We start from the raw sequence: 17,164 nt of genomic DNA on the forward strand, positions 1-17,164 counted from the left end.
CGGAGGAACATGCATTCATGATCATGATGATAATAGGGGTTAATATTTGGAAACGGGGGAGCTATGGCTCTCTTGGACATAATGCGAGATGGTAGATACGTCAGAATCGAAGCACTTTGATTCAGCATTTTTTTAGACCCTCTTGATTTCTCGATTCATCATTCCATGGATAAGCTAAGACCCTGATTCAGCTGTGCATAGGTACACCTGGAGGCCCTCACGGTATTTCGCAGCGTACAACCCGTCTCCCAAAGCTTGTTCAAGGTCTCCAAAACTGGCTTTCAGACTTTTGTCGAAATTGCCATCTCGCGGATCCCTAGCCATTCCCTTCGCATTGCCGCACTATGGGCTAAGGATTTAGCTAAGACAGTCGCGTGGATGGATGGTCGGCTTCACCTCTGCGACGCCATCTTCTCAATCGCGAACCACCACCCCCGGGCTGCTCGTGGTTCGCTCGACCCCAGGGCTTAGCACCTGGCAGAAGCCAATGACTATACATTCGACTGGAGGAGGCAAAATAATACATCCTCGCAATTGGATACCTCGCAATCTATCTTCCCCAAGGGTATTTCGCCGTCACCCTTCGCTAATCTCACCTGTCGGCAGATAACTCAGTGCAACCTAGCTTCGGCTGCCGGGACTTGGAGACACAGGGGAGAGAGCTTTATTAAATGTTCTACGGATGCCGCCCAGAATGGGGTTCTAATGCGGGGAAATCGTTAAGAATTAATTGCGGAAGGCTTTACGGACTCGGTCGCTGCAAGGTTGGATGAGCGAATGCTGGATACGTTAGACTATCCAGCACCCGTGTATCCTGACCCTTGGCCACGGCATATGGGAGGAGGGCAGGAGGCAGGATGTAGTCGCAATGGTGGGTTGAGTATTTATATTCAGGTCGAGCGGATTACTACCGTCTGCTTTTTGGGCATCCGCATCTGGGACGCATCACAACACCCATCCTGACAACGATGAAGTGGCTTTCCCTCGCTCTTGCGCTCGTAGCGCCTTCCCAGGCGTACATTCGATTCGGATGCGCGACGCTGTCTGTGCAGCGCTTGGATCCCGTCGTTGAGGTACGTATATATGTAATTCTTAGCCTCAAGACCAACCGGTCAGTCACTCCACTGCTCCAAGACACTCACTAAAACGTTCTATTCTAGCCAGGACGCCTCCCCTCCGCTCATCTCCACCAGATCGTCGGCGGCAATGCCTTCAACGCCTCGATGACCGGCGACATCGGCGAGAAGGCTACCTGCACAACCTGCAGCTTCTCCGAAGACTTCTCTAACTACTGGACCGCCGTGCTGTACTTCAAGGCCCGTAACGGGACATACAAGCGCGTGCCGCAGTACCCCAATGCGCTCTTGGGTTCGCTCACCGGCGGAATGACTGTTTATTATCTGCAGCAGGACTTCAATTCGAATGGCAAGACGAAGATAACGTCGTTCAAACCAGTGAGTTTACTCTTCACAGAAGCCGACTGACTCTATAAGAGACTTACTAACAACACCACTTCAGGGCTTCCGCATGACCGTCGGCAGCCCGACCAGTACCAAGGGCGGCAACCCCGGCCTCAAATACACCTGCCTGAAAGACATCATGACGCGCGGCAGCGAAACCGACGACTTCCCCAAGCAGCCGTGCGCCGCCGGCATCATGGCAATCCACCACTTCCCCGCGTGCTGGGACGGCAAGAACCTCGATTCGCCCAACCACCAGGACCACATGTACAACACGGTCAAAGGCATGTTCCAGAACGCCGGCCCGTGCCCGGCGTCGCATCCCGTGCGCATGCCCCAGGTCGCCTACGAGACGATGTGGAACACCACCCAATTCAACGACAAGTCCCTGTGGCCTGCGGACGGCTCGCAGCCGTTCGTGTGGAGCTTTGACGACAGCAAGGGCTACGGTACCCATGGCGATTACCTCTTCGGCTGGAAGGGCGATGCGCTCCAGCGCGCTATGGACTCGACTAGCTTGGTTAGCAACAACCTCAAGACTCAGTCCGTGGCCGAGGCGAACAAGTGCGCCTTAAAGACTACTATTAACGAGCCTATTGACGGATGTAAGTTGCTGTTTCTTATAAAAAGACCTTAAGCTAGCTACTGACTCGTTTCACAGGGCTTGACAAGCTTCCCGGCGCCGGTGGTATGTAATATTTGACCAGCGTTGATGCGGTTTGGAGGAGGACAAATGCTATTGAGAAATTGAGACTTGTTCGTAGTTTTGAGGGTCGAGAGATATATTCGGTCGTTTTCGAAATGTATGTGGTCGGTCTTTACGAGGATGCTGTACTGCGTCTGGAGTGACTTTGCTATCTCCCCGCCGTTATCTTTCTTGGGGGGGATTGGGCGGGATCAGTTCAGAGATCCCTCTTCCCCTCTCTGCTTAGTTCAATTCTGAAAAGCTCAGCTGCAGTCTGAGGCAACACACTTTATGCTACCCAGTTACGAACGCATGCTATACTGGCAGGCTTTTGGGCGTATTCCTTCTCAACCTTTACTTGCGGATAGGACTTTAACCCGATCTTTGAGACCTTCTCTACTGCTGAGCCAGCTCTATCACCGTATCTGCGTGGGTGTGTGTCTTTGGTGAGCTGCACGGGGCGTCGGTTCGAATCATCCGACCTCAGAGGAATATCCCTCCCTTCATTACAGGATTCCCACCCGACATACGCTCCCATCCACCCTCACTCCCCCAATATACTTGGGCACCCCCTTGTTCGTCTGCTCCTCGGTCGGGCCGTTCTTAATCCATCCCGCTAGAGTCTCCAGGTCTGGAGGCGGATCGTAGGCCTCGACAACCATCCCGTACAATCTCACTGTGTGGCGCACAAGCATACGGAGCCCTTCGAGAATCGGGTTAATCTTTGCCCGCACGCAGACACGCTCCTCAGGTGGTAGCATACGGGTCCGTTTCCGTGGTGGCTCCAGCAGCTCTCGGTATTGATCCTCTCCAGGAGAGTGTGGAACAGCCTGCCAGTGCTCATCACTTTCAAATTTCCATTCCCATTTTATCTTATCGAGAAGGTTCCGCATTTTCCAAAATTCTGTTATATTCTCGAATCCACAAAAAAGTCCCGAAGTGGGGACCCCTCGCTGCTGTTCAGGCAACATGCAGTAGTATCGAGTGCGAGCCGTCCACTTTTGATAATCTAACGTGAGCTTGATGAAGGTTTCGCCATAATCGCCCTCACGAACGACTTCTGCGTGGAACATTCTTTCGATACATGCCAAGAACGATCTTTGGAGACGAGTGTTCGGGCTTTCCCTCTCTTCCTTTTGCTCACGCTTCTCGTGCAGCGCTTGACATAGAACTAGAACGGTATGCAGCATGCTATCCTCGTCCTCCACGTGGGGTAGGAATTGCTGCCACTCTGGCTGGAGGAAGAAGCGGTTGGTAGATACCGGAAGAAGAATTTCGTAGCCCTCGTGATGCTTCAAGGAGCGCATCTGCTTTTGTATGCTTGCTAATACCGTCGCTACGCTTGTCCGGATCTTGTTTAGGGTGTAACCAGAGACGCGGCCAACTGTAGACCAACTCTCCGAGTCACGACGATCGTCTCGTTGTAGTGTCCGCATATCGTCTTGTAGGACAAGGTCTCCCTCAAAGAGGCGGACGCGCGACGTGATGAGCTTGAAATTTGGGGTACTGGGTCCGTCCGCGTACTCCCGTAGGATGAGGTACGTAACTGGGTGGATGTTCCAATGCTTTCCGGGCAGTCCAAGCACGCAGCCTGATCCAGGATCTAGAATAAAGAGATGATCTTGATGAGGCTGGATGTCGAGACCACCCGGCACCACAAGTGATAGGTTTGACTCTGTTTCTTGACCCTTGCTATCTCGCACCGGAAGCCCGTAGACGTTGAGTGAGCCGCATCTCTCCTTCAAAGAAGGCTGATCCACGAACACGAACATGTGGATCAGATTGATGGATAATTTTCCGCTCGCTCTATCCACGGTAGCATCGACATGGAACGGCTTCGCCGGGTCGAGCGTCCGCGCCATACGCTCTAGACAAGCTTCCTCGAGGATCACGCGAAAGGCGTCGCCGTAAGCGAGGGCTATGTCCGTGAGCTCCATCAAGGGATTAGGAAGCCTGATGCTCGCCCAGACACTTTTCCACGATGCATCAGACCTGCAATCCGGGATCCAGGATGGCGTCAGCGATAGATGATCCCGGGTCGCTCTGATTGCAATTCCTGCATTATACAAAAACCAGTATCTTTTGCTCGTTAAGAGAAAGTGAGCGAACAGGCCGATGCAGAAATGCTGAAAAGACAAGGAATAGTCCGGCGAGAATTGCTTTCGTAGTCTGCCCTTCTGGAGAAGAGGAATCACCGCAAAGAGCCTGTCTCTCGGGTCCGAGGCCTCAGATTTGGAAGTCAGCCGCAGGAGGCTCAGTTCATCTCCAATCTGGGACTTGGGGAAGGCTTTGTTTGCCAGATGCTGAATCCATGGCGCGGAAGTTCCATCCCACTTAGATTTAGAAACGCTGCCCTCTGGCTCTGAGTGGTTCCGGCCTGCTTGCAAGGTTGCAGAAATGATGGACGCGTCTGCTCGGAAATCGATGTCGCCAACGCGTATGATGGCTCGTTCAGAAACGATCAGCTCTTGGACGATCCAGACTCTACTGAAATACTTTCTTGAAAGAAGTTCATGCAGATCGAACTGCCTGCAAATGCCGTAATGATTAGCAAATATCTAAAAGTAAGGGAGAGGGGGGTCGCTGCAGGCATATCAATCTGTGCCTAATCTGTTGAAGGTCTCCAGGAGTAATTTTCCAGAAACGCGTCATAGGTGCTGGCATGCGGACTGCAACACACTTACCTATCATGGTATGCGTGGCTGGCTGGGAAGATGTGACGGTCTAATTTCCCCTCTTCAAGGGTTTGGAGGGATTTGAAAGCCGGAAAGCGTGTGGAAGTGGTAATTATGTCATTCCCCAGGTACACGACTACTCTTGAGCAGTCGCTATAGATCTGTCGCATTTTGGCAACCTGAGAAGCCCTCTCGACAAGGTTCCCCTGATTTATCGAGATTGCGTCTACCCAAATCATGCGTGTGCCTCGCCAGGGGCGCAAGAATTGGAGCATCGACCAGCAGTTCTTTGTTTGGAGCAGTACGTCCCAATACGGCCCAAAATATACAGGCTGGCAGGGTGAGCTATCACCATTTTCTCCACCCCAGCAGTACGAGGTGGCCTCGAACTCTGGATGGTCGTTGTGGGTGTAGACTTCCAGGCTAAGATGGACTGGGTACTCCTTATTCGAAACAGCGGAGAGGCAAGCCAACCGGAACTCGTCTGACTTCAACGTTTCTCCATATATGGAGAGGTCTCCAGTGCCCGTGAGGTTCGATTCTGGGACGCTCTCTGCGCTCTCGTCGCATGAGTCCTTCGCTGTTTGGATATGTCAGCCACGAGGGCAGTTCTTGCTCGGTGTGGCGTGGAGCACCCCCCACGTTAATGGCAACGTAAACCCCTCTGTGCGTTGGTATGTCGTGCAAACGGGGTAGTGGGAGCCGCGCCAAACTGTCATGGTTGACGACTAATCGGAAAATCCGGCGTACCTGGGGCGCTCTCAGGAACCGGCGAAGTCCTTGACATGCAAGACTGCTCTTCATCCCTCACATACGGAACGCTTTTTGGCCACCACAGGTTCATGCTCCCTGGAGGCTCATCGGGAGGGAGCACTGAAGCCGAGTTCCCGCTCACGTTTCCCGAGAGCAGTTCCTCAACAGATGGGCACGACTGCTGGCAAGCCCGACATCTCGGTACGTTGTTTTCCCCCACAATGACGTCTGGAACTTCGCAATAAAGGCTGTGCCAACGAGTCATTGTGTTGACAAGGTATGGAAGAGAGCATGCGTGCAAGGCTGAGCCTGGAGAAGTTGAATGAGGCGCAGGGCTTGTCTCCTCAGTGTTCGTGAGTATGTGATGGTTCTCCTTGGGAATAGATGCAACGTAACATGAAGGTGTGGTGACGCAAGAGGAGGAGGAGTTATGGTGACTGGTGAGGTGGAAGCGTGAGGAGCTGGGAGAGGCTGGCCGCCTGGAGCTGAGTGGGGCAGGCGCTACCTGGGTCGGCAAAAGTTGCCGCGAGAAAACAGCGGCATAGAATGAGGACGTCTTTCCAGATCAGCATTTCAGTAGAGTATTTAGCTCGAAAAGAGACTGTACACAATAAAGCAATGTAACAAGATATCCTGCGGAGCTTGTCCCACATTCCCTTCATCTAAAAGCGACCTTTACCTCCTTCCGTGGCTGCAAAACAATATCCGAATGCAGGCCTGGAAATTCCCCGCCCATCCTATTCTCCACCGTCTCGAACTTCTGAAACAATCGCACAAGCGTATATCCCATCTCTGTCAGAGCGAACTGCTGGCCGATGCAGATTCTCGGTCCCCCGTTGAAAGGGACGTAGGTCCAGCTCCTCGGTGTCCAGCCATCCCACCTTTCAGGCACAAACTTGTCGACTGCAGGGAAGCCTGATTCGATGGGTGGATAGAGATCAGTGCGGCGCTGCATGACGAGTGTGGAGTAGCCGATCGGTGTGCCCTTTAAAATACCGATTGGTTGCGTGCCATCAGGACCACCGCCCGTAGGGAGCGTGGTGTCGTTGAGCGCCATGCGGACGTTATATGGGACGACAGGATAGAGACGTAACGTCTCGTTCAAGATGTGCTGAAGGTACTTCATGTCTTTCAAGTCCTGGTACGTCGGAGCCCGGTCGAGGCCGACATGGTCGACGATCTCTTGGCGCAATGTGGCGACGATATGAGGCTGGAGGGATAGTTCATAAATGGTCCATGTCAGAGTGCAGGCCGTAGTGTCCCGGCCGGCCAGGAGAATGGAGACAAGCTGATCGCGAAGCGTCTGCCGGTCGCGAGTGTAAGCCGCGATAGCGTGCAGGAAGGTGTACCCTTCGTCATGATTGGTCATTTCCTCAAGCTCCTTGGGGGAAAGAGCAAGAGCTCTTTCAATGTACTGATTCACGAAATCGTTGACGATCTTGATAGACTCATAGAAGCCCATTCGCTTTCGCGGGATCATCCAGTTCAAAGGCCTGAGGTACGGATATTAGTGTGGATCAATCTATGCGGTGAAGCATCAGTGCATACCCGACTCTCGCGATCAGTGCTTGGACGCGTTGCGCATTAGAGAATGCATCCGCGAACGCCGTCTGCGGATGGTGCAGACTCTCAACGCTCTGGCCGAGTAGAAAGTGAGTTGCAGCATCCAGCGTGTATCGAAAGAACAAGTCGAGCATGTCCACCTCTGGAGTCTGCTCAATCTTCTTCATGAGAATCTGCACATGCTGTTCAAAAATATGAATGTCGCTCAGACGGTCCTTGATAAACTGAGGACGGATCAGCTGGCGGGAATTATGCCAAAGTTGACCATCCGTGGCAAAGATTCCTGCTTAAGAGATTAGCGTTGGACTTCCACGTTGAAAAGCCAGATGCCCAGAATTATCCAAGCGATCATGCAGAGCCATAGCAAAGCAGAACCCACCGTTCCCGAGAAAGTGGATCCAGTCCTTATGGAACTGTTCTCCTTTGCCATAGTCTTTGAACTGCGTCGCAAGAATAGCTTTGATATTGTCAGGCTCCGCCGTCAGTATGACCCGCTCGCCGACGCCAGCCTCAAGTGTATACCTCCCCGAAGCCCACTTATCGAACATCTTTAACCACAGCTCATAATTTCTGTCCGCCAGTGCGTGTTTGACGACTTCGTAAGCCATGTCAAGACCATATGGCAGATATGTGCGCCGGACGGGCGCCCGCGCGCCGAGCTTGCGAATCCTGGCATTTAGGAGGAGCGAGAGGGAGATTTGGTAGGCGATGAAGAGGCCGACGAGAGCGCCGACAAGGTAAGAGGTTGGGAGAGTTCGAAGATAGTCGAGCATGTTGGGCGACGCTCCTAAGCTCGAATGCACCTGGGAAAGAGATCAGTTCTGTGTGCCGTGACGTTAGAACAAAGCACTGAGGGACCTACTTACTTGGGGAGTAATGGTTGCCTCAAAGAACCCAGTTCAATGTACTCTAGCGCACGGAATACGCGGAACGCCGCATCTGCCGCAGTGATGCACCCAGGCCCAGGCGGTTGCTTCATCTAAGTACTCCCATGCTGAATCCATCATATGCAAGTCTTTCGCACCTCGGCACACAGCGTGGGAGCGTTGGCATCGCAAGCACCGCTCAATTTGCTCAGGCTTAAGCGACTAGGCATGCCGGCATCGATGGATACTGGAGCGGATCGGCGACGCGGGCTCGTCAGAATTACCCCTGGCGCACAAAAGGCGGGGAAGTTCGTGATGCGTGAGAGGTGGGGTGGTGTGAATGCCTTTCATTGTCGGCCAAACTCTAGCTCCGGTTGGCCCGTCAGCCAATCAGTGGGATCGCAATGCGGCGCATCGAGAGGGCTCTTCCAAAAGTTCGGCCGACGCGTGTTGGTGGGCGCGTTTCGTAGTCCAGCGGCTTTGCGTATGGTTGTCAGATGAAGCCGAAGAGGAAGCGTGGGAAGCCGTCAGGCGTGCAGCTGCTGACTCACGGTGCGCAGTCTGAGCCGAGCACCCACTCCACCACGACGCCTCACCCGACCGCGTATCTACAGGAAACCTTTAAAAAGTTCCATACGAAGTAGACTTTCTACGAGTTGCTTTGGCTTGAGTTTCGCCAGCTTGCTAGTCTGCACGGAGCGTCCCGCCAAACCAACGCCCAACGTTTCTCGGCTAAGCTCGCTGCACCTTTCCTCCGACCTCTCACAAGTCGCAAATTGACAGCACCTCCTCACTGCGTTCATTCATCTCCGACGTCATAGTATTGCTGCGTAGCGGTCACCCAGCTCCTGATGGGATATGGATCGCTCTGGATGATAGAGCTCCGTTGGAGATACATGCCTCGCCCCAGCCCTGCATTCCGCACGTCATCACGCCGGGTATACAGCATAGCTTACCAGGCATTCCTATAGTCGCGTGTTCTTCGCGTTTGCTCCACATTAAAAACCTCCGTGAGGGGTTTCTGATTTTCTTTCTTCTCGTCTTGTCTTCCTCGTCCCATCTTTTTGGAATATGAAGCTGTACCTTTCTTTACCTCTATTCGCGTCCCTAGCATCGGCAATATGGCCGATTCCCGTCCAATATGAACACGGAGACGGTGTACTATTCATATCGGAACATGTTTCCTTTAACTGGGGGGCTGGCGCAGGCAATGTAGGCTTCACGGACCAGCATGAGAACACATACATCTTCAGGGCGAACTCTGACGAAATATCGCACGTACAGGACCAGCAGGGTGGCTATCGCAAACGCGCCTCCTCCGATGAATACGGGAATGCAAGTGAGGCGCCTACGGGAGACGACATGGTCGATTACGCCGTCTACTCGGCGCATAGGACAATTTTCAAGAGGGGCTTCGTGCCCTGGAAGTTCCATCCAAGGGACTGGGAGGAGCCGGATCCAGATGAAGCGACATACATCACGGAGGTTAAGCTTGAGCTGCTCCAGGAAGATCCGGAGGATATCGCAAAGCCGTTAGCGGGAGCCGTGGAGGAATCCTATGCCCTCACTTTGACTAAAGACGGTCAAGCAACCATATCCGCGAACTCGAGCGTCGGAATTATTAGGGGCCTCACCACATTCACGCAGCTATTCTTCCAGCATTCAAAAGAAGGAGCCTACACAACCCTCGCACCCGTCAAAATCTTCGATGCACCGAAATTCCAACACCGCGGTGTTAATCTCGACGTCTCGCGAAACTACTTCTCAGTCAAGGACATCAAGCGCACAATCGACGCTCTAGCCTACAACAAAATGAACCGGTTCCATCTCCACGTAACCGATTCCCAGTCATGGCCTCTTGAGATTCCATCTCTACCCGAGCTCTCCGAAAAAGGCGCATACCGTCCGGATCTAGTCTATTCTGCAGACGACTTCAGAGACCTCCAGCACTTTGCAGCTATTCACGGCGTTGAGATGATCACCGAGATCGATATGCCAGGCCACACTTCCTCAATCTACTTAAGCCACCCCGACCTCATCGCCGCCTACAACGTCCAACCAAACTGGAACACCTACGCGGCCGAACCGCCCTCCGGAACTCTCAAGCTAAACTCATCCGCCGTATCCGACTTCCTCGAAACGCTCCTTGACGACCTTCTCCCGCGCATCTACCCATTCTCTTCCTACTTCCACACAGGCGGCGACGAAGTGAACAAGAACGCATACACGCTCGACGACACCGTCCAATCCAACGACACCGCCGTCCTCCAGCCCCTGATGCAAAAATTCATCGACCGAAACCACGACCAAGTCCGCGCCATGGGCCTCACGCCAATTGTCTGGGAGGAGATGCTGCTGGAATGGAACCTCACGCTCGGCGACGACGTCATAGTGCAGAGCTGGCAGAGCGACGAAGCAGTCGCGCAGATTGTGGAAAAGGGACATAAAGCGCTTGTCGGAAACTATCAATACTGGGTACGTCCATGCTTCCCACTCTCACGCATCCCTCCAAAATTATTGATAACAGATTTGTAGTACCTCGACTGCGGCAAAGGCCAATGGCTCAACTTCGACCCCTCCATCGCCGCTTCCAACTGGCCCTTCAATGACTACTGCGCCCCCTACCACAACTGGCGCGCCATGTACTCGTACGACCCGCTCTCCGGCGTCCCCGACGACAAGCAGCATCTCGTGCTCGGCGGCGAAGCGCACATGTGGGCCGAGCAGACCGATCCCGTGAATGTCGATCGCATGATCTGGCCGCGAGCCGCGGCTGCGGCGGAGGTTTTGTGGAGCGGAGCGAAGGATGAGAATGGACAGAATAGGAGCCAGATCGAAGCAGCGCCGAGGCTGAGCGAGATGAGGGAGAGGCTTGTGGCGAGGGGTGTGGGCGCAGATGCGATTCAAATGTCGTACTGTACGATGAACGGGACGCAGTGTGCATTGGGATTGTCATAGGGCATGCACCATCTAAACCGGAGGCCTTCAGCAGGATGAATCAGTCCCGCATCAGTCATCCACACTTGGGCGGGAATAGATTTCATATTCAACCGCCAGTTACCCAAGACCAGAAAAATAAACCTAATGCTACCGATGACCTTCGGAAGTCCATCAGGACCACTAAACCCTCAAACTGTATCCGGATGCCGCATAGCGCCGCGTATGCCAAAGAAGACCACCATAGGCGTGATAGCAAGGACAATGGATAAGCAGAGCGCGCCAAGGGTTGAGGCGAGATTCTCAACGGTCCAGGGCATCCACAGAAAGCAGAAGGCGCTACCGCAGATGGAAGTGAAGAAGAAATAGCCCATGATGAAAGCTGTAGCGCTGAATGTCCACGTGAGGTTCTTCCAGGTGCGCGAGGACCAGTTCTTCTCCGGCGCGGCGGACCGCGAGAGGTAGTCCTTGTGGCGGTATGCGGTGATGCTGCATAGGTTAGCTTGTATGTCTTTAAGTGGTTTTGCATAGCGGGAGTATGAAAGCACCCACCTGCTCTGCCCGCCACACGCGTAGAGATGTTCTAGGTCCTTGCTGCCGGGGCACGGTGTGCTGCAATTGCCCGGCTCAATCCTATTATCTTTCTCCTGGATGGCGGTACCGCAGAGGCACTCTTCTCCTATGATGCCGAACCAGGTATAGCTTGCGCAGTGCTCCATACACATTCGAACATCCATGCGTTCGTCCGAGAGCGGCTTTAGTGGAGATCAGCACAAGTACAAAATCGGGAGATGAAGAAAGGAGCCGGCATACTGTGCGCAATGCGCCCTGGAGAATGGCTGAGCTGCCACTGAGGTGCGAGCGGGACCTCTCTCCAAAGCAGCCATAATGTGTGTAGTCTCCAATTTCCTCGAGGAATTCGGGCTGCTAGCCCGCGCGATCCCTCACGGAGGACGACGGGTCGGTCGATGCTATGGTTGCGGTCATGATACCCGTCAGCTGCGAAGTAGTTGTAGGGGCGGAGGTGGGCGTCGGCTCGCTGAGGCCGATGGTGGCAGTAGACTCGCCCGCGTCACCCTTGTCTGTGTATTTGGTCAGAGACAGTATATTAAGAGGTTAAGGTATGTCCGACAAGCGACGGTCGCCGTATCCAAGGACGCGCCTCCGATCCACGAGGTTGTGTGACAGTCGGGGTGGACTCCCTGTGCAAGGAAATCGGGACAAGGGAGATCGTGTATGAGTGCGGTGGATGCGATGCCGGAGAGCAGAATTGGCCCGACGGCGCACAGACGCAGCATGTTGGCGATAGCGAGAGGACCGGCGTGTGTAAGAATGAGATGGAAAGCTGCTGGGTTTGATGCTACGCCGGTGACTGGATATGGACTGGAAGAAGGTTGGGTAGCGAGGGCGCGGGAAGAGCTTTTAAGAGTTAGCATTAGGAAGCTATGGAAAGGATGACCGCTTGCGGAGGGAAAGAGGAAGTCGCGCTCGTTCACCGGGAGAGATGGTCAAGACTGGGGAAGGAGCAGTCGGAGATGGAGGGTACACTGGATATGATGCGTTTTCCTTAAGGCACTTGGAGCGCTGTTAATGCAGACGAAGATGTAGATCTGTCTGATTTTCATTCTGTGCCTCTCAAAAGATTGCGGCGCGTGGGTGGCCCTTGCTCCCCCTAAATGGACGAATGGGCGATCTATATGAGACGAGAGAAGTGAGAAGATGACATCGCGATAGAAATTCATTCACGGTATCGACTGACGGGGACTTGAGGATATACGAAATACCCGCCTCACTAAACATTACTTGTTCAATCTTGTGAGACTTCAATGCGTCTCAAATCCTTTACTCACTACTTATAAGACCAACGCAAGGATTCCCACAAGACCGCCTGCCGCCCCAAAGACCGCTTCCGCAGTCCTCATGGCGGCACCTGTTGACACAGAGCTCGGCGCATTCTGCCCTGTTTCCGCGGGTGCAGTAGAAGAAGGCGCCTGGGTGGAGTCGTCGGTCAGAGGAGTTCGAGTGCTCCCTCTCCTCGTCGAAGATTCAGCCTCGGTGCTCGTCTCTTCTTCCGTGCTAGTTTCGTCCTCCGTACTCGTCTCCTCTGGGGAAAAGGTAAAGGTCGGGCTCACGGTAAAGAAGTCCTCGGTTTCGGTTGGAAAGAGAAAAGACGAGTCACCGTCGACTGTGGTAGACACAACCTCTACAGCCGTATCTGTTGCGGCGCATGCAAAGTGCCCGTAAGGTTCGCCCGACACCAGGGTGTAGAGCGTAGCACAATAAGGCCTCTCCGGATCCGGGCTGTTAATGTTAGCATACCGCGCAACAGGGGTTCATCGGCTGCTTTACCAGGCCGTAGCAAGAGGGTCATCCCAGCATTCGGAAGATTCCATGCAGTCGTCAATGGACCTGTATTCAACGCAAGCCGTATAGACGTCGCAGTCCGTGATGTAGGAGCCAGTACAGCATCCGAACCACGAGTAAACGTCGTCGTACATGCAGCTATAACCCAAATCGCAGGATACGGGCTCCTCTGAAAGGCATCAATAGGCTGCATAAAGGGACATGATGCGAGAACATACCTGGGTCTCCCTCGAGGTAGCCGCAGAACGCTGGGTCTGACTGCCTCCGGAAGAGCTCAAGTATCGGCTTCGGTTTGGATGTGGGTATCGGCGTCCACCCATTCGCGTCCCATCGCTTGTTTATCGGCGTCGGGGCTGGTCCGTTGAACTGGATGGCACCAACAACACCCCCGAAAGCCAGCAACAGAGCGCCGAACTGCTTTGAGAACATACTTCCGACGCGTGGATCTGCGCTCCTGAACTCTCAATGCTTGCCAAAACGCGTCGACGAGGAGCAAGCAAGGCTGCGGCCATTGTGGGCTCCATATACTTATGAATACGAGCAGCGAGGCTGAGAGCTGAAAAACCGTCTGCCTAGCACTACCACCCTGGGTATAGTGGCTGAACCGCTACCTATTGAGGTAGCCTGCGATGGGATTAAATACCTTGGCGTGCTGCCGCTTTCCCATGTGTCTTGCGGCGTGACGGGGGCGGAAAGGCGTGAGAACTCGCCCGGATTCGCCAGCAATGAGGCGAGACTGACCGGAGAACAGCCACATAGCTTGGTATCGCCTATCGCGTTCGCTCATGCATCCTTCGATACTGCAGTAAGCGAGGCTGGTGCGGCCTCGTGATAGTTGCCGTGCGAAAGGGGCTGTGCGCTGTGCAGGAAGGAGAAAGACGCTGAGGTGGTGTGTACCTCGGCTGAGTCAGCGAGAGCAACGATCAACAAAGTAAGCGGCTATCGGGGCAGACAACTACAATGCGGCTTCTCTGGCCCTTCTCATCCTGTATGTGAGGGCTGCCTCCCGGTCTCCACTGGCTGTGCGGCGCTCCGGAACACCTAGCTGGGTAAGTTAGCTGCAGGCAGCACTGTCTCCACGAGCTGTAAGAATAGGGGCGCGAGAGTAGGGTAGGTTAGGTTAAATTTAGCTATCTAAAGGTAAGAAGCAAAAGAAGGCTCTAAGAGCTCTCTATATATAGAGTGCCTAGTACTAAGACGCTAGGCAAGGTTATATAACTAGAGTAGAGCTAAGTTAGACTATAGTACTAAGTTAGACTAACGTACTTTACAAACGAACAAGCTATATAAACAAACGACCTACGATTTCTTAGCAAGGAAAATTAATAAAAATTAACAGGTTTTTCTTAAATAACGTACTTTACAAGCGAGCTAGCCACACAAGCGAGCTGGCCACTATCTCTTGGCAAGGAAAATTAATAAGAATTTACGAGTTTTTCTTAAATAACTAAGCGAAACCTTAATATTTTTCTATAAAATTTTAAATATAGATAGAACTATACGATATACACCTACTATTAAAATTACACTAAGATATATTACGTAATTAAAAAGCTATACGTATTTAACTAATTTTTAAGAAAAAACCTAGTTTACTTCTAGTAAGTACTAGTAAACCTCTATAATAATCTATAAAACTTATAGAATATAATATCTATAAGTTAATAAAGATTTCTAGAAAACTTTTATAGAGCTAGCTCTTCTAGGTATAGCGTAATAAGAGATAGAAGTTAGAAAACTATCTTTTTAGAGTTTTCTTCTTTAACTATATATATATATTAATAATCTAGCTATATAAAGTTATAAATTATAAGTTTATTTATATTATAATCTTTCTATATATTTAGAAGTAATAATTTTAAGATAGTTTTAGTATATTTCTATCTTTCTATACTATACTACTAAAAAGACTTTACTTCTAAATAACTACTTAAAGCTAGTATATTATTAGTTAATAAGCTCTATATAGTTAAAATCTACTATAATTTATAGAATAATAAGTTTATATAGCTAGATTAGCTATATATATATATAGTTAGAAGAAAAAACTCTAAAGAAGATATTTTTCTAACTTCTATCTCTTATTACGCTATATCTAGAAGAGCTAGCTCTATAGAAGTTTTCTAGAAATTTTTATTAAGTTCTAAATATTATGTTCTATAAGTTTTATAGATTATTATAAAGGTTTACTAGTACTTATAAGGTTAAAACTCTAAAAATAGCTACTTTTTAGAAAAAGGCTTATCTTAAGCTTACGTAATAAGAAATATATAGTGTAATTTTAATTATAGGTATATATAGTATAGTTCTATCTATATTTAAAATTTTATAGAAAAATATTAAGGTTTCGCTTAGTTATTTAAGAAAAACCTTTTAATTTTCCTAGCTTAGCATTTTTAGGGCGTTTGTTTGTGTAGAGCGTTCGTTTGTAAAGTACGTTATATAGATAGCGTAACTTAGTCTTATTAATTTTATCTTATTCTAGAAGGCTCTTAACGTTATATTAGAGCTAGAGAAGCGAATAGTAGAATACTAGAAAGATTTTTATTAATAGTAGTAGGTCTAACAGGTAGACACGTAAGTAGACTTTCTTAACTTTATATAGTCTAGCTATCTTATTATTCTCTTTCTTTATAGAGTAATTAGTTTTTATATTATATATATTAATATAAACTTTCTAGCTTTTCTTATAATATAGTATATTCTTGCGGTAATTATTCGCGTATTATTTATACTAGTTAATTAACTACTAGGTAAGAGCTTTTAGCTAGGTAAGTATACGCTTAAAGTAATTAGTTATAGTATTAGTATAATAGAATTAGTATTTCTATATTATAGATAGGTTTAGTAGGTATAGTTATAATAGTTCTAAGCCTAGCTAGAGGTTATAGCTATAGTTTATAAAGAATAAAGATACGCTAGTAGTCTTTAATATTATATTATTTATTATAAATTTAGTAAGAGATAGTAATTATACTTAATTATCTTAATAGAAGTTTATAAACGTATAAAGGTACTACTTAATTACGTAGCGAGGTATAAGCAAAGTAATTACAATTAGGTTCGCAGAACGCTAGCGAAACTTTAGTTTCTAATTTAGATAAAAAAATTACCTAATTAGAGACTTTAACGTTCTACTAAAAAGTAATTAGATATAATTAGAATTAGGTATAATTAGATATAATTAATTAGCTAATTAGATAATAGAAATATATACTACTACATAGCTACGCCTAATTAGAGCTCTACGCACTCTCTCTAGCTATAGAACATTAAAAGTTTAGAAATAAACCTGCGTAGTATTAGTTTAGGTATTAGTTATTCTAATATTCTATATAGAAAATATATACTAAAATTATTCGCCTCTCTTTCTATTACTACCTCTTTATATAACAATACTTATATCTATAATGTCTAATTTCTCGCTACCTCTTTATAATTATTGTAATTAACTTCTCTAGTATACAATAAACAGGTTTAAGAGCAGAAAATAGAAGAAAACGTGTAGTTCTTATTATAATTCTTAACTTATCTACCGCTAATAGCGTGTAGATAAAGCTACGCGATCTCTACCTAGAAAGCAGCAGGCGCTTTTAGACATTACTAATTCCCCTGTTCTTAACTCTCTCTTCTCTCTTCTTTAGGGGCTAAGCTCTTATGCTATAGCGAAATAGACTGTAGTAACTTCTACCCTACAACTCTAGAAGAATCTCTTCTCTTATAACCTCTTCTCTATACCTAGTGTACTGTTTACGCTATAGTCTAATACTGCGACTAATACCTAGCTGTCTATCTCTGCTAGCAACTTACTAACGTTCTCTTAGTAAGACTTATTAAGTTAGTTCTCTTTCTCTACTCTTC

The 17,164-nt window shown here is 49.5% G+C and overlaps 7 protein-coding genes across 7 annotated transcripts; 3 read left to right on the top strand and 4 right to left on the bottom strand.

Annotated features, from left to right (window-relative positions):
* The first annotated feature begins 789 nt into the window (after window positions 1–789).
* BU26DRAFT_201788 (uncharacterized protein) lies at window positions 790–2,404 on the top strand. The gene is made up of 4 exons (XM_033820543.1): window positions 790–1,073; window positions 1,161–1,454; window positions 1,519–2,065; window positions 2,122–2,404. Exons 1-4 carry the CDS (start codon window positions 969–971, stop codon window positions 2,154–2,156), a joined length of 981 nt encoding a protein of 326 aa, XP_033675896.1. The 5' UTR covers window positions 790–968; the 3' UTR covers window positions 2,157–2,404.
* Window positions 2,218–6,012, bottom strand: BU26DRAFT_525793 (uncharacterized protein). The gene is made up of 3 exons (XM_033830592.1): window positions 5,571–6,012; window positions 4,830–5,400; window positions 2,218–4,674 (listed from the first exon to the last, which is right to left on the bottom strand). Exons 1-3 carry the CDS (start codon window positions 5,836–5,838, stop codon window positions 2,652–2,654), a joined length of 2,862 nt encoding a protein of 953 aa, XP_033675897.1. The 5' UTR covers window positions 5,839–6,012; the 3' UTR covers window positions 2,218–2,651.
* A 107-nt stretch (window positions 6,013–6,119) lies between these two features.
* On the bottom strand, window positions 6,120–8,157 carry BU26DRAFT_201990 (cytochrome P450). The gene is made up of 4 exons (XM_033820544.1): window positions 8,003–8,157; window positions 7,516–7,939; window positions 7,122–7,419; window positions 6,120–7,066 (listed from the first exon to the last, which is right to left on the bottom strand). Exons 2-4 carry the CDS (start codon window positions 7,907–7,909, stop codon window positions 6,232–6,234), a joined length of 1,527 nt encoding a protein of 508 aa, XP_033675898.1. The 5' UTR covers window positions 7,910–7,939; window positions 8,003–8,157; the 3' UTR covers window positions 6,120–6,231.
* A 916-nt stretch (window positions 8,158–9,073) lies between these two features.
* On the top strand, window positions 9,074–10,960 carry BU26DRAFT_441731 (glycoside hydrolase family 20 protein; the record flags this gene model as incomplete). Its single annotated transcript, XM_033824473.1, has 2 exons — window positions 9,074–10,477; window positions 10,538–10,960. 2 exons carry the CDS (start codon window positions 9,074–9,076, stop codon window positions 10,958–10,960), a joined length of 1,827 nt encoding a protein of 608 aa, XP_033675899.1.
* An 84-nt stretch (window positions 10,961–11,044) lies between these two features.
* On the bottom strand, window positions 11,045–11,955 carry BU26DRAFT_202014 (uncharacterized protein). The gene is made up of 3 exons (XM_033820545.1): window positions 11,753–11,955; window positions 11,492–11,694; window positions 11,045–11,428 (listed from the first exon to the last, which is right to left on the bottom strand). Exons 2-3 carry the CDS (start codon window positions 11,674–11,676, stop codon window positions 11,131–11,133), a joined length of 483 nt encoding a protein of 160 aa, XP_033675900.1. The 5' UTR covers window positions 11,677–11,694; window positions 11,753–11,955; the 3' UTR covers window positions 11,045–11,130.
* BU26DRAFT_512027 (uncharacterized protein) lies at window positions 11,828–12,397 on the top strand (the record flags this gene model as incomplete). Its single annotated transcript, XM_033827345.1, has 2 exons — window positions 11,828–12,060; window positions 12,151–12,397. 2 exons carry the CDS (start codon window positions 11,828–11,830, stop codon window positions 12,395–12,397), a joined length of 480 nt encoding a protein of 159 aa, XP_033675901.1.
* Window positions 12,398–12,792: 395 nt separating this feature from the next.
* On the bottom strand, window positions 12,793–13,732 carry BU26DRAFT_512028 (uncharacterized protein; the record flags this gene model as incomplete). The annotated part of the gene is made up of 3 exons (XM_033827346.1): window positions 12,793–13,240; window positions 13,289–13,472; window positions 13,522–13,732. 3 exons carry the CDS (start codon window positions 13,730–13,732, stop codon window positions 12,793–12,795), a joined length of 843 nt encoding a protein of 280 aa, XP_033675902.1.
* Window positions 13,733–17,164: the final 3,432 nt, after the last annotated feature.

This window comes from Trematosphaeria pertusa (assembly GCF_010094035.1).
Source record: "Trematosphaeria pertusa strain CBS 122368 unplaced genomic scaffold BU26scaffold_27, whole genome shotgun sequence".
NCBI classification, from domain to species: Eukaryota; Fungi; Ascomycota; class Dothideomycetes; order Pleosporales; family Trematosphaeriaceae; genus Trematosphaeria; species Trematosphaeria pertusa.